At 45.0% G+C, this 12472-nt stretch overlaps 1 protein-coding gene and 1 long non-coding RNA gene across 3 annotated transcripts; both read left to right on the top strand.

Annotated features, from left to right (window-relative positions):
- Window positions 1-4295: 4295 nt before the first annotated feature.
- Window positions 4296-7844, top strand: LOC125709184 (DET1- and DDB1-associated protein 1-like). Of its 2 annotated transcripts, XM_048977369.1 has the most exons (6): window positions 4296-4446; window positions 5431-5511; window positions 6245-6296; window positions 7149-7210; window positions 7424-7569; window positions 7655-7844. In XM_048977369.1, exons 1-5 carry the CDS (start codon window positions 4444-4446, stop codon window positions 7526-7528), a joined length of 303 nt encoding a protein of 100 aa, XP_048833326.1. In that variant the 5' UTR covers window positions 4296-4443; the 3' UTR covers window positions 7529-7569; window positions 7655-7844. The 2 variants fall into 2 exon arrangements, with proteins under 2 accessions (XP_048833326.1, XP_048833325.1); XM_048977368.1 differs by having other exon boundaries at window positions 7424-7844.
- A 1661-nt stretch (window positions 7845-9505) lies between these two features.
- On the top strand, window positions 9506-10998 carry LOC125709185 (uncharacterized). The gene is made up of 2 exons (XR_007382645.1): window positions 9506-10863; window positions 10914-10998. It is a non-coding gene; the product is annotated as an uncharacterized LOC125709185 (long non-coding RNA).
- The last annotated feature ends 1474 nt before the right edge of the window (window positions 10999-12472 follow it).

Below are 12472 nucleotides of genomic sequence, written 5' to 3'. Positions count from 1 at the left end.
TATTCCTAGAATGAATTGGATATTCATCATTATAAAGATCGTATTTGCATGAAACATCGTAAAATAACACCACTCACATCATGTTAACCTATATCGGCAATATGTTTTAATATTTAAAATGTAATTCGCAGCAATTGGCAAACTGTAAAAAAGTGCTTTTCCAACACTTAAAGGAGCTTTTGTTAAAACACTACCAAGCTTACCTGAATATTGATTCGGATACATTTTCAAATTGCCTATAATAAACTACGAAGCACGCTCACTTGTTTTCCCTTCTCTCTATCACAGCAACAGCTCTCTTTCTGTTGCTAAGTAACCATTTCCTTGGATACCCACTGCATCCACCGAACTAACATGGTTTACTTGAATATAATCTTTCATTTCATGGATTGTACTGTAAATAAGGGGCTGGTGATTTTTATTTACTGAGAAGAGATAAATAATGTATTGGCACCAGTTCTCCAGTTCTTATTAAAGACCCCATCTTGTGCTGTAATGGGTACATTGTACTTTGAGTAGGGATTTCAGTTGGGCTAATAATTGACCTTGGTGTCCTCTGTTGATGGGACAGAGGTGCTTCCTAGCTCAGCCTACAGCCATGTGGATTCTTTCGGGATGTCGGGACACTGGGCATCCGAGTGATACTACCTGTCACAACGGGACACTGGGCGTGCGAGTGATACCACCTGTCACATCGGGGCCCTGGGCGTCCAAGTGATACCACCTGTCACATCGGGGAACTTCGCGTCCGAGTGATACAATCTGTCACATCGGGATACTGGGCGTCCGAGTGATACCACCTGTCACATCGGGACACTGGGCATCCGAGTGATACCACCTGTCACAACGGGACACTGGGCGTCCGAGTGATACCACCTGTCACAACGGGACACTGGGCGTCCGAGTGATACCACCTGTCACAACGGGACACTGGGTGTCCGAGTGATACCACCTGTCACATCGGGACACTGGGCGTCCAAGTGATACCACCTGTCACATCGGGGCCCTGGGCGTCCAAGTGATACCACCTGTCACATCGGGGAACTTCACGTCCGAGTGATACAATCTGTCACATCGGGATACTGGGCGTCCGAGTGATACCACCTGTCACAACGGGACACTGGGCATCCGAGTGATACCCCCTGTCACATCGGGGCCCTGGGCGTCCGAGTGATACCCCCTGTCACATCGGGGCCCTGGGCGTCCAAGTGATACCACCTGTCACATCGGGGAACTTCGCGTCCAAGTGATACAATCTGTCACATCGGGATACTGGGTGTCCAAGTGATACCACCTGTCACATCGGGGAACTTCGCGTCCGAGTGATACCACCTGTCACATCGGGGAACTTCGCGTCCGAGTGATACAATCTGTCACATCGGGACACTGGGCGTCCGAGTGATACCACCTGTCACAACGGGACACTGGGCGTCCGAGTGATACCACCTGTCACATCGGGGAACTTCGCGTCCGAGTGATACAATCTGTCACATCGGGGCCCTGGGCGTCCGAGTGATACCACCTGTCACAACGGGACACTGGGCGTCCGAGTGATACCACCTGTCACATCGGGGAACTTCGCGTCCGAGTGATACCCCCTGTCACATCGGGGCCCTGGGCGTCCGAGTGATACCACCTGTCACAACGGGACACTGGGCGTCCGAGTGATACCACCTGTCACATCGGGGAACTTCGCGTCCGAGTGATACCCCCTGTCACATCGGGGCCCTGGGCGTCCGAGTGATACCCCCTGTCACATCGGGGCCCTGGGCGTCCAAGTGATACCACCTGTCACATCGGGGAACTTCGCGTCCAAGTGATACAATCTGTCACATCGGGATACTGGGTGTCCGAGTGATACCACCTGTCACAACGGGGCCCTGGGCGTCCAAGTGATACCACCTGTCACATCGGGGAACTTCGCGTCCGAGTGATACCCCCTGTCACATCGGGGCCCTGGGCGTCCAAGTGATACCACCTGTCACATCGGGGAACTTCGCGTCCGAGTGATACAATCTGTCACATCGGGATACTGGGCGTCCGAGTGATACCACCTGTCACAACGGGACACTGGGCGTCCGAGTGATACCACCTGTCACAACGGGACACTGGCCGTCCGAGTGATACCCCCTGTCACATCGGGGCCCTGGGCGTCCGAGTGATACCACCTGTCACATCGGGACACTGGGCGTCCAAGTGATACCCCCTGTCACATCGGGGCCCTGGGCGTCCAAGTGATACCACCTGTCACATCGGGACACTGGGCATGCGAGTGATACCACCTGTCACATCGGCACACTGGGCGTCCGAGTGATACCACCTGTCACATCGGGACAATGGGCGTTTGAGTGATACCACCTGTCACATCGGGACACTGGGCGTCCGAGTGATACCACCTGTCACAACGGGACACTGGGCGTCCGAGTGATACCACCTGTCACATCGGCACACTGGGCGTCCGAGTGATACCACCTGTCACATCGGGACACTGGGCGTCCGAGTGATACCACCTGTCACAACGGGACACTGGGCGTGCGAGTGATACCACCTGTCACATCGGCACACTGGGCGTCCGAGTGATACCACCTGTCACAACGGGACACTGGGTGTCCGAGTGATACCACCTGTCACATCGGGACACTGGGCGTCCGAGTGATACCACCTGTCACAACGGGACACTGGGCGTCCGAGTGATACCACCTGTCACATCGGCACACTGGGCATCCAAGTGATACCACCTGTCACATCGGGACACTGGGTGTCCGAGTGATACCACCTGTCACAACGGGACACTGGGTGTCCAAGTGATACCACCTGTCACATCGGGACACTGGGCGTCCGAGTGATACCACCTGTCACAACGGGACACTGGGCGTCCGAGTGATACCACCTGTCACATCGGCACACTGGGCGTCCGAGTGATACCACCTGTCACATCGGGACACTGGGCGTCCAAGTGATACCACCTGTCACATCGGGACACTGGGCGTCCGAGTGATACCACCTGTCACAACGGGACACTGGGCGTCCGAGTGATACCACCTGTCACATCGGGACACTGGGCGTCCAAGTGATACCACCTGTCACATCGGGACACTGGGCGTCCGAGTGATACCACCTGTCACAACGGGACACTGGGCGTCCGAGTGATACCACCTGTCACATCGGCACACTGGGCGTCCGAGTGATACCACCTGTCACATCGGGACACTGGGCGTCCAAGTGATACCACCTGTCACATCGGGACACTGGGTGTCCGAGTGATACCACCTGTCACAACGGGACACTGGGCGTCCGAGTGATACCACCTGTCACAACGGGACACTGGGCGTCCGAGTGATACCACCTGTCACAACGGGACACTGGGCGTCTGAGTGATACCACCTGTCACATCGGGGAACTTCGCGTCCGAGTGATACAATCTGTCACATCGGGATACTGGGCGTCCGAGTGATACCACCTGTCACATCGGGATACTGGGCGTCCGAGTGATACCACCTGTCACAACGGGACACTGGGCGTCCGAGTGATACCACCTGTCACAACGGGACACTGGGCGTCCGAGTGATACCACCTGTCACATCGGGACACTGGGCGTCCGAGTGATACCACCTGTCACATCGGCACACTGGGCGTCCGAGTGATACCACCTGTCACATCGGGACACTGGGCGTCCAAGTGATACCACCTGTCACATCGGGACACTGGGTGTCCGAGTGATACCACCTGTCACAACGGGACACTGGGCGTCCGAGTGATACCACCTGTCACATCGGGATACTGGGCGTCCGAGTGATACCACCTGTCACATCCATGCTTCTTTCATTTGTTCACCACTGAATCTTTTAGATTCAGTCGCAGCCAATTGAAGAGACAGAGAGCACAAAGCGGGGGACAGAATGCTACTCCACTGTACGTCAAAGGCAGTATCATGAGCGATTTAGGGAGGCCGATTTATGTATGCATGTTTTTGACCTGTGGAAGGAAATTAATGTACTCAAAAGATCATGCAAGCTTCACACTCAGCACAGGGGTGGGACACCAACCCACAGACTTTGCAACACTGAATTATAATAACTGTTAGAACATCACTGACAACCTTTTTCTTTAGTAAAAAGTAGCAAGGCTGACAAAAGAATACACCAAATAAACCTGTTGAATAGGGGATTCGTGGGCTTGACCATTCCGGAAACAACTAGGATTATGACGTTACTAACTACATTTCCCACACACCCACCAGCCGCCTTCGCCCCGAAATCTCGCGAGATTTAGAAAAAGTTAGGAATGACAAGCAGAGCTCGGTCCAATTGTTACGCGAGTTCCCCAGGGCTCGCTTTACGTTCCCCAAGTACTTAGTCGACAGTATGGAAGCCACGGGTGGCCAATGATAACCAGTGGATATCAACAAATTAAAACGAAAGCTGGTTGTGAATTGAGTCAAAAATGGTGGGTTTCAGATAAGAGTGGTGCATGACCACGTAGAGCTGCTGTTATTTTTCCGATGGCGATGGAGACACGCAGGTGCTCCTAGTTAACTCGATAAACAGGCAATATGGAATTACGGAGAGGCTGCTCCTCTAGCTGTACTCTAACGCTGTAGGTAATGAAATTAAGTCTGTGATCTCGGTTAAAGTCACGTGGAATTTAATTTAAATTATCCATGTTAGATTAGCACAAATAACGAAGTATGGATGAGATAAAGCATTAATGGTCTGGCCATTTTTTATGCTTAAAACTCTAAACTTCGTTAATAATGTAATATATTGGTGGTAGATGGCAGTTTTTGACCGGTAGCTTACTAGTTTGCTCTAAATGAACAAGTTAGATGTAGCGACTGAGTCACTCTTTGTGTTGGTTGTTAACGTATTTGTTTGTATATTATAGGGCTGTTTCATAATCACTGGGAAATTATGATAATTATGTAAACTGGCTAATTTACGTGTACCGTCGGCTGAAGGGCTTTGCGGGTTATCTTGTTTGACTACCACACCGCCCTTCATGTCAAATGATACTATTTTTGAAGCTTTATTAGCAAAAATATAGAAAAACACTTGTTACTTTGCCCACTTGTTATCTAACAAACATGGGTTTGTTTAGTTTTGCAACGGCTGGAAAGTGTAAACATCAGAATAAGCAAGTTACTACACAACCACACAGCAGGACATTGCTATTGGTTAACTTAATTACATTTGAAAAAGCATTCTTGACTGAGTGTCTTTATTTCAACGAGTCCAATGAACGTAAAGACGTCCAGTGATAAACTGGTCTTACTCTAACATTTTCATTCTCTGATTTAGACCTTCGAGAAACTAAATCCTGTAATAAGACGAATTATTAGTTTACATTTCAACTGCCCGATAAATAGCGGCCTGAGGTTTTCCTCACTATTGAAAGTAATTATTCAAATGATTGTGTGATTTCTCTGTGTAGGCAGACTTTCTGAAAGGACTTCCTGTCTACAACAAGAACAATTTCAGCAGATTTCATGCAGATTCTGTCTGCAGAGCTTGGGTGAGCATTGCCGGTGTTCTGACGAGTCGGCAACAGTCCAAACGTTACTTTCATATGATGTACGCTTTCTGTAGTTATCGTATTAAAATAGGTTTTGCAAGTTGTACGGAGCCCCTAAGATGTCAGAGTAGGAAAATAATTTAAGTAGTTTTGCGTTCCCTCGCAGTATTTTTTGCGTTACTAATCATGCAATTGTTAATGAGTGCAATTACAAAGATACATAAATCAAAATTACATGGTGTGCACTGTTCCCCACAGTTTAATGCTTAAAGCAGACTTAAATGGATACGTCTGTATGGTTTAGGTTTATACTTATTAGTCCATAAATTTTATCTTTTGTACTTTAAGTGGACACAGTACAGTTACTATTAGTACTAGTATTATTAGTGGAAAACTACTGCAAGGGACTGCAAAACTATTGAATATAGTGTGAATATTTATTTTTTACATTTGTCCCGAACTGATACCATACTGGTACCATGCCATCTACCATGCCAGGTACTGAACCAAAAACTCTGATACCAAACTAGCCCTAGTGCTGATCGAATTGTGCTTCAGATTCCCTCCTTGATGAAGTCATGTGACAGAAACATGTTTTTTTTTTTTTTTAATGTCGGGGCACCTTGAGTAATGTGTGGAATTCTGCTGCCTTATAGCTCTTACAGAATGAGCGTCTAAGGTTTTCACAGGATGAGTTGCATTTTGCTTATTGTGGTTTTCTATGTTATAACAGAATAGGAGGCCATCAGTGTACATTCCTACCTGCGAATGCCCTTCTGAACAGAGTAAGTCCTCCATTACAAATGGGACAAGCTTTCTGCAATTTTACTAATTTCAGAAATATCTGGTAGAAACTTCCTTAATGTTACACCTTCATTTTACTTTCCAACTAATTTTGCATCAACCGTGGGTCCATTAAATTAATATGAATGGGTAGAATTTTCAGTCTGGTAGGCAAGTAAGTTTTTTCGTTTTTCCTATTTATTGTAAATTTTGGATGTCAGTGTTTCATAGTGGTCTTGTGACTGTGATTAATGAGATTAATCAAATCTAATGGGTATTTCATGTGTATTAAGGCAGTCTTTGCTTTAAAAATGCCTGTATTTCAATTATGTATTTCAGTTCAATTATGCCGGTAGAGTAGTTCCTTCATTCTGCCCCTAGTGAAGCTTTGTAGTCTCACCCCTGCAGGGTTGTGAGCTTCAGACCCACCTCTCTGTGTGGAGTTTGGCCTTTTCTCCTGCCTCATTCAGCTTTATTCTGGGCACTCCAGGTTTCCCCCATAAACCAAACGCATGTAGTTAGTCTAATTGCTGCCTCAGAATTAATTACCTGTAGTGTGAATGTGTGTGACAAACTGGCGTTCCGTAGGGTCCAGGTCCCCCCCCAACCCCCCCCCCCCGTCCTCCCTTTATCTTTTGTTCCAGCCTGTTCAGCTCTGCTAGATAACTTGTTTTTCCTACGCATTTTTTTCATCATGAAGGACGCTTATTAGCTACAGTGTTAATATAGGGCCGGTTAATTCCCTGAATGCAGGTGTAATAAGGCCGTGGCCTGCCTTACTGCTTTGAGTAAGCATTTTCTATAGCACGGACCCATATGGTGTTTACGGCATACTGAATTCCTCTTTCTTTCAGTCATTGTTACAGAGAAAACCAACATTCTCCTCCGCTACTTGAATCGGCAGTGGGACAAAAAAGTAAGAGACATGGATAACACGAAATATTCCGGAACAGTCTGCCATATTACTTGCATGATATTAAAAGTTAATTACGTGTTAAAATATTTAGAATACAGTTTAATAATGTGGTGATTAGCCTTTTCAGTTTTTCAGGTTTATTCCTGCAGTTTCGTGTGATGATTGTAACCTTGGGAAGTGGGGGGGAATTAAGCTCTCTTTCCATTGGAACAGAATGCAGTGAAGAAGAGGGAACAGGAGCAAGAGGAAGGCGAGAATCCAACCCCCCCTCGGAAAATCGCCAGAACAGACAGTCAGGAAATTAATGACGACACCTAAGTGTTCTGACAGGCAGGCACACATTTTCATAAACGATGCAGGTATAGTGCAGACATAATCATTGTTTGTTCATTTTCTTTATCGTTCAGTTGCTTTCCTGTCATGGTCAGAATGCCTTTTTTCCAGTTGTACTGCCCCGGTTTGGCCACAAGGGGTGCTGTAACCCTTCTCTCCATGAGCTGACACGTCCTGCAAAAGGAGGGTCATTCTGGGAAGATGTCTGTGTTGTGTTGATGTTCAACAGGTTCATTTGTCTTTAGTTTTGTGGCAAGTTCTGTTGCCTGTAGCAGTGAATTATAATTTTGTTCATATTTCATCTGTGGTGGGTTATTGATGTGACTTGCCTTAGGATAGTTTGAATAATGTAGCGTCCCAACAGCTTGCCTTCCGTCGGAGCATGAAAGTGTCGGCTGACCGAAGCTGGAATATTTGAATAATCGCAACACAAATTGGGAATCGCATCGCTGAGGGCCTGCGTTGAAATGTGCTGTTTTAATCATTTGGGTCTGTCAGGTAGTTAGTGAATAAGCAGAGTGGATTCTGAAAAGTGTGCACACTTTGAGTTGTAGTGTCAGTCATGGCAGTTTTGGATTGTGAAGATGCAGATTTTGTAACAGGGAGATTTATGATGCTGAGTGCCAACATGGCGGGCAGGCAGCAGCCAGCTGTATGCCGTTGCTTGCAGTGTGCATGTGTTTCTGAGACTGTGCCTTTGTTAGGCATTCTGTGCTACTCTCACCAGTGTCCAGTGAATGAAAGCAGGTCAGTGTGTGTGCTGGTGAGCGGCTGCCTTTCAGGTGACCCCACGCCTGCCGAGGCGAGTCAGCCAGACTGCCGCACTGTCTCCTTAAATCTTTGTCTTGACTGGAATCAGATAGTCTTGATTAAAATTTTTCCTTTATCGTTTTAGGCTAAACCTGCTTTAAAAAAAAAAAGGATCTTCCTAAGAGAGCTGTTGGAATGTCAGATCCAATAAGGGATGTAATATGTTGCTGAATGAATATAATGCTGTTTTTGCTTCTTAGAATGTTATCCGGCAGAAGCTGGATGATACACTAAATGCATGGCTGAGTTTTAATTAAACCGCATGCAGGTTGTTTAATTCTAGAAACTGCAGGAAAATGCCATATTTTAACATTGTTTTCGGCTCATATTAAGTAGCCCCAATGCCATCGCATAATCACTGTCTATGAAAGGCAAGTCCCCCAGGAGAGTAGATACTGGATACAGTGCATAATATACAGTTGCATAATGACCTTTTTCCTTTAATGCAGCAAAGTTATTCTGAAAGCAGTGTTTTTATTTCCTTGGTTTGTTCAGTGTTTATAATGCTTGGTGTGGCTATTTTAAAATGTGCAATTTTGCTCTGTCAGATTTTTTTTTTTCCTGGATGAGTGGCAACGAGGGCCTTGGTACTTTAAGCCTGGTGAAATCTTGCCTCAGTTACTCACATCCATCCATCCATCCATCCATCCATCCATCCATCCATCCATCCTTCTGCCTTATTCAGTGCAAGGTTGCAGGGTGACTGGAACCTACCCCATGAGACAGAGCACAAAGGCTATCACCTACCTGAATGCATGATGTGTTACAGTGTAGAGAAACACATTTGGACAGTAACACAAACTATTTACTCAGTATTACTTAATATTGCAAGTTGATTTTCTTCTAGACATAGGAGTTCTGAATTCTGGAGACGGGTTCCTGTGAGAGAGAGGAAGGATACCGCTTTTGTCAAATTGACAGGTCGGGTCAAAGGTCACGTTCAAAAGTTCAGTGGGCGGAGCTTATGTTGTAGTGGGTTGAGCTTGGTTGTGTAACTGACGCAATAGCATATGGATTTAATTATTTATTTAAATATTTTTTTTGTCTTCTTCCCCGGGGGGGTTGGTTGTGTAACTGCTGCAATGGTATTTGTATTTAATTATTTATTTATTATTTTAAATGATTGTGGCTTAGGGGGCCTGGGTTGGTTGTGTTAGTGCTGCAATGGTATTTGGATTTAATTATTTATTATTTTAAATGCTTATTTTAAATGTTTATTATTTTAAAATGATATTGAGGAGAGTGCTTATGAGTGTGTATTATTTTAAAAATGATATTGATGAGAGTGCTTATGAGCGTGTGTTATTTGAATAAGTTATTATTATTATTATTTTGTGGTGCGCGGGCGGGAGTGAGCGTGGCTGGGTTACCTGATGGAGCGCGAGCGTACGGTGTGCGGTAGCGTGGTAAGGTCCCCGGGCTTCGGAGAATCAGCAAAGGACTTATTCACATACTGGTGCGGTAGCGCGGAAAGGTCCGCACGGCTTTGGATAATCCTCGGAGAGAGCGATGCGGGAGAGCTGAGAGGCGTGCTGCTGCGCGAGTCTGAGAGAAACTGTGAGAGACTGTGGGATAAAATGGTAAAGTTGGAGCAAAGAATGAGAGGAGGAGGTGCAGGGTCTATCGTCCAATAAAAACGCTCGGCGCTAGTTTTGACCGTGTGTTTTTTCCTCACGCAAGCGTTTGTATCACATCGGCGTATGGCGCCAATTTGTAAAGGTCATAAGTCGAGACATACATCGAGTCTGTCAATTTGTCCGCCAGTAAATTCTGCAGGGCCGTGCCACCTGGCCATCGAGGCGCCCCCCTACCCGGCCACGCGGGGCATACATCGAGTCTGACACTTTTGCCCTCCAGTAAATTCTGTTTAAAGTTTTGTTTTCACATACGTCCCAAATTACAGATAATTTTCTTACACAGGCACGAGTAGCATCGTCAAGGCCGTACCACCTGGTCATACATCAAGTCTGACAATTTCCCCGCCAGTAAATTCTGTTTATAGTTTTGTTTGTCATACATGACCGTGCAGATATGGGGTGACAGAGACAATTAAATTGTATTACGTCGAGCGGGGGGCCTTTTCCTCCTCCTAGAGGCACAACGCCTTACCAAAGTTTGTACCAGCCAAAGAACCACAAGTTTCATCGAGACCTTACCCGGTAAGTATATTATTTCTTTTATTCCTGTTATAAAAATGCTATTCAATTAAAAATAACATTCTAATAATAGGTATTCTCTGTTTTTTCTATGTACAAGAGAGAGAGACTGCGCTGACCGGTCAAGAGAAAATCTACAAGAGACCTGAATCAGCAGTGTTATAAAGCACATAGCCAACGCTAATTAATAAAGAATTTAAGCATAATAGCCCAGACGCCCATGGCCTATAGCTGGTAGAAACGGAGCTATCCTACGGCCTACAAGATAAAAGCATATGGCACCAAATTGGAATCAGTAGTCTTTAAAAGAATAAATGGACTAGCAACTGTCTCTGGGGGAGCAGCCCCGGTTAGGTACTATTAAGCAGCATAGCAACTGTCTCTGGGGGAGCAGCCCCGGTTAGGTACTATTAAGCAGCATTTAGTGACATGCATCAAAACACATTTTTTAAAACTTTGACAGAATAAAGTCTTAGTTATTTTAATAAATATGTTTTTCAGTAAATGTTTATTCACGCGCATGCGGACAAACACACACCCCGGAGGTCAAACTAAAAAAAAGTTGATACAAACTACAGTTGTATCGGACACGCACACAAAAACACGAGAGTTTGCTCAATCAAAAAACACCAAACATATATAGTTCACGTTTTTTATTAAAATGTATAAGGATTGTTTTCTTATAGCGAAATTTTAAATTAATATGAGTGGGATATAAGTCATTTAGGCAACAGGATTTGAGGAAGAACCTAAATAGCAGCTAGAAATGACCGACCAGGCAGGCAGAAGTCTGCTTTTCTTATCTCACAAGTCATGGAAGGGTGGGAGGGGGGCCACATAAGTGTGGGGTAGGAACTGTGGAATCAGGCAGGGGTGCAAGAATTTAGGATATAGTCTTGTTATTTTAAAGAAGGTGTACATGATTATTTAATTACATTTAATAGGAACCAGTAAGCTGCATTTAGCACCATGCTGCAAATACACATAAAAAAAAACTTTAAAGAATAAGGTCTTAGTTATTTTAATAAAGACATCCTACAAGGTACCCACGGCCCCAGCTTATATAATCTACAAGCTTGATCTGAGATGCTTGCTGGAGTACAATGCTAAGTTGACAACGGTAACGGAGCTGCATATTGTTTGATAGTTATGAAACATAGTTCAAATTCAACAGTGTCAGCAGTCATCCACTATGCAGGGAGACTACAGATTGACTATAACGACCCCATTTATCTGCTGGAATTATTTTAAAAAAAAAATTGACATAATAAAGCCTTAGTTATTTTAATAAATATGTTTTTTCAGTAAATGTATATTCATGCTCATGTGCACAAACACACACACACACACACACACACACACACACACACACACTGGTGGTCAGGGGCTTTAGAGTTTAACTTTAGGTCTGTGAAAGTATAGGACCGCTAACTTAGTCGTTCATGAGTCTTATTGTGAAAAACCACACAAAATAGACTTGTAAATTTTAAAGAAAAGACATTAACAGCTTTTGTTAATGTTTACATGTATAAAAACTTTAGATGTGTTTGTAAAACAGTCAAACAAAAATGTGTTATTTTAAAGTAGTATAAAATATAACCTTAACTTTGGACGCAAGATGAACAACCTACACACACACACATAGACACACACACACACACACACACACACACACACACACACACACACACACACACACACACACAGCAAAACCCCAAGCATGCGCACAAGCGCACAACCAAAGGTTGGGAAATGTGCTTTTCCTTATCTCACAAGTCATGGAAGGGGGGATGGGGGACACATAAGTGGGGGGTAGGAACTGTGGAATCAGGCAAGGGTGTAAGAATTTAGGATATAGTCTTGTTATTTTAAAGAAGGTGTACATGATTATTTAATTATATTTAATAGCAACTAGTAAGCTGCATTTACACATTAAATGCAAAAACACTTAAAAACTTTAAAG

This window comes from Brienomyrus brachyistius, chromosome 15, assembly GCF_023856365.1.
Source record: "Brienomyrus brachyistius isolate T26 chromosome 15, BBRACH_0.4, whole genome shotgun sequence".
In the NCBI taxonomy this organism is placed as follows: domain Eukaryota; kingdom Metazoa; phylum Chordata; class Actinopteri; order Osteoglossiformes; family Mormyridae; genus Brienomyrus; species Brienomyrus brachyistius.
This window is presented reverse-complemented; position numbering and strand designations above follow the sequence as displayed.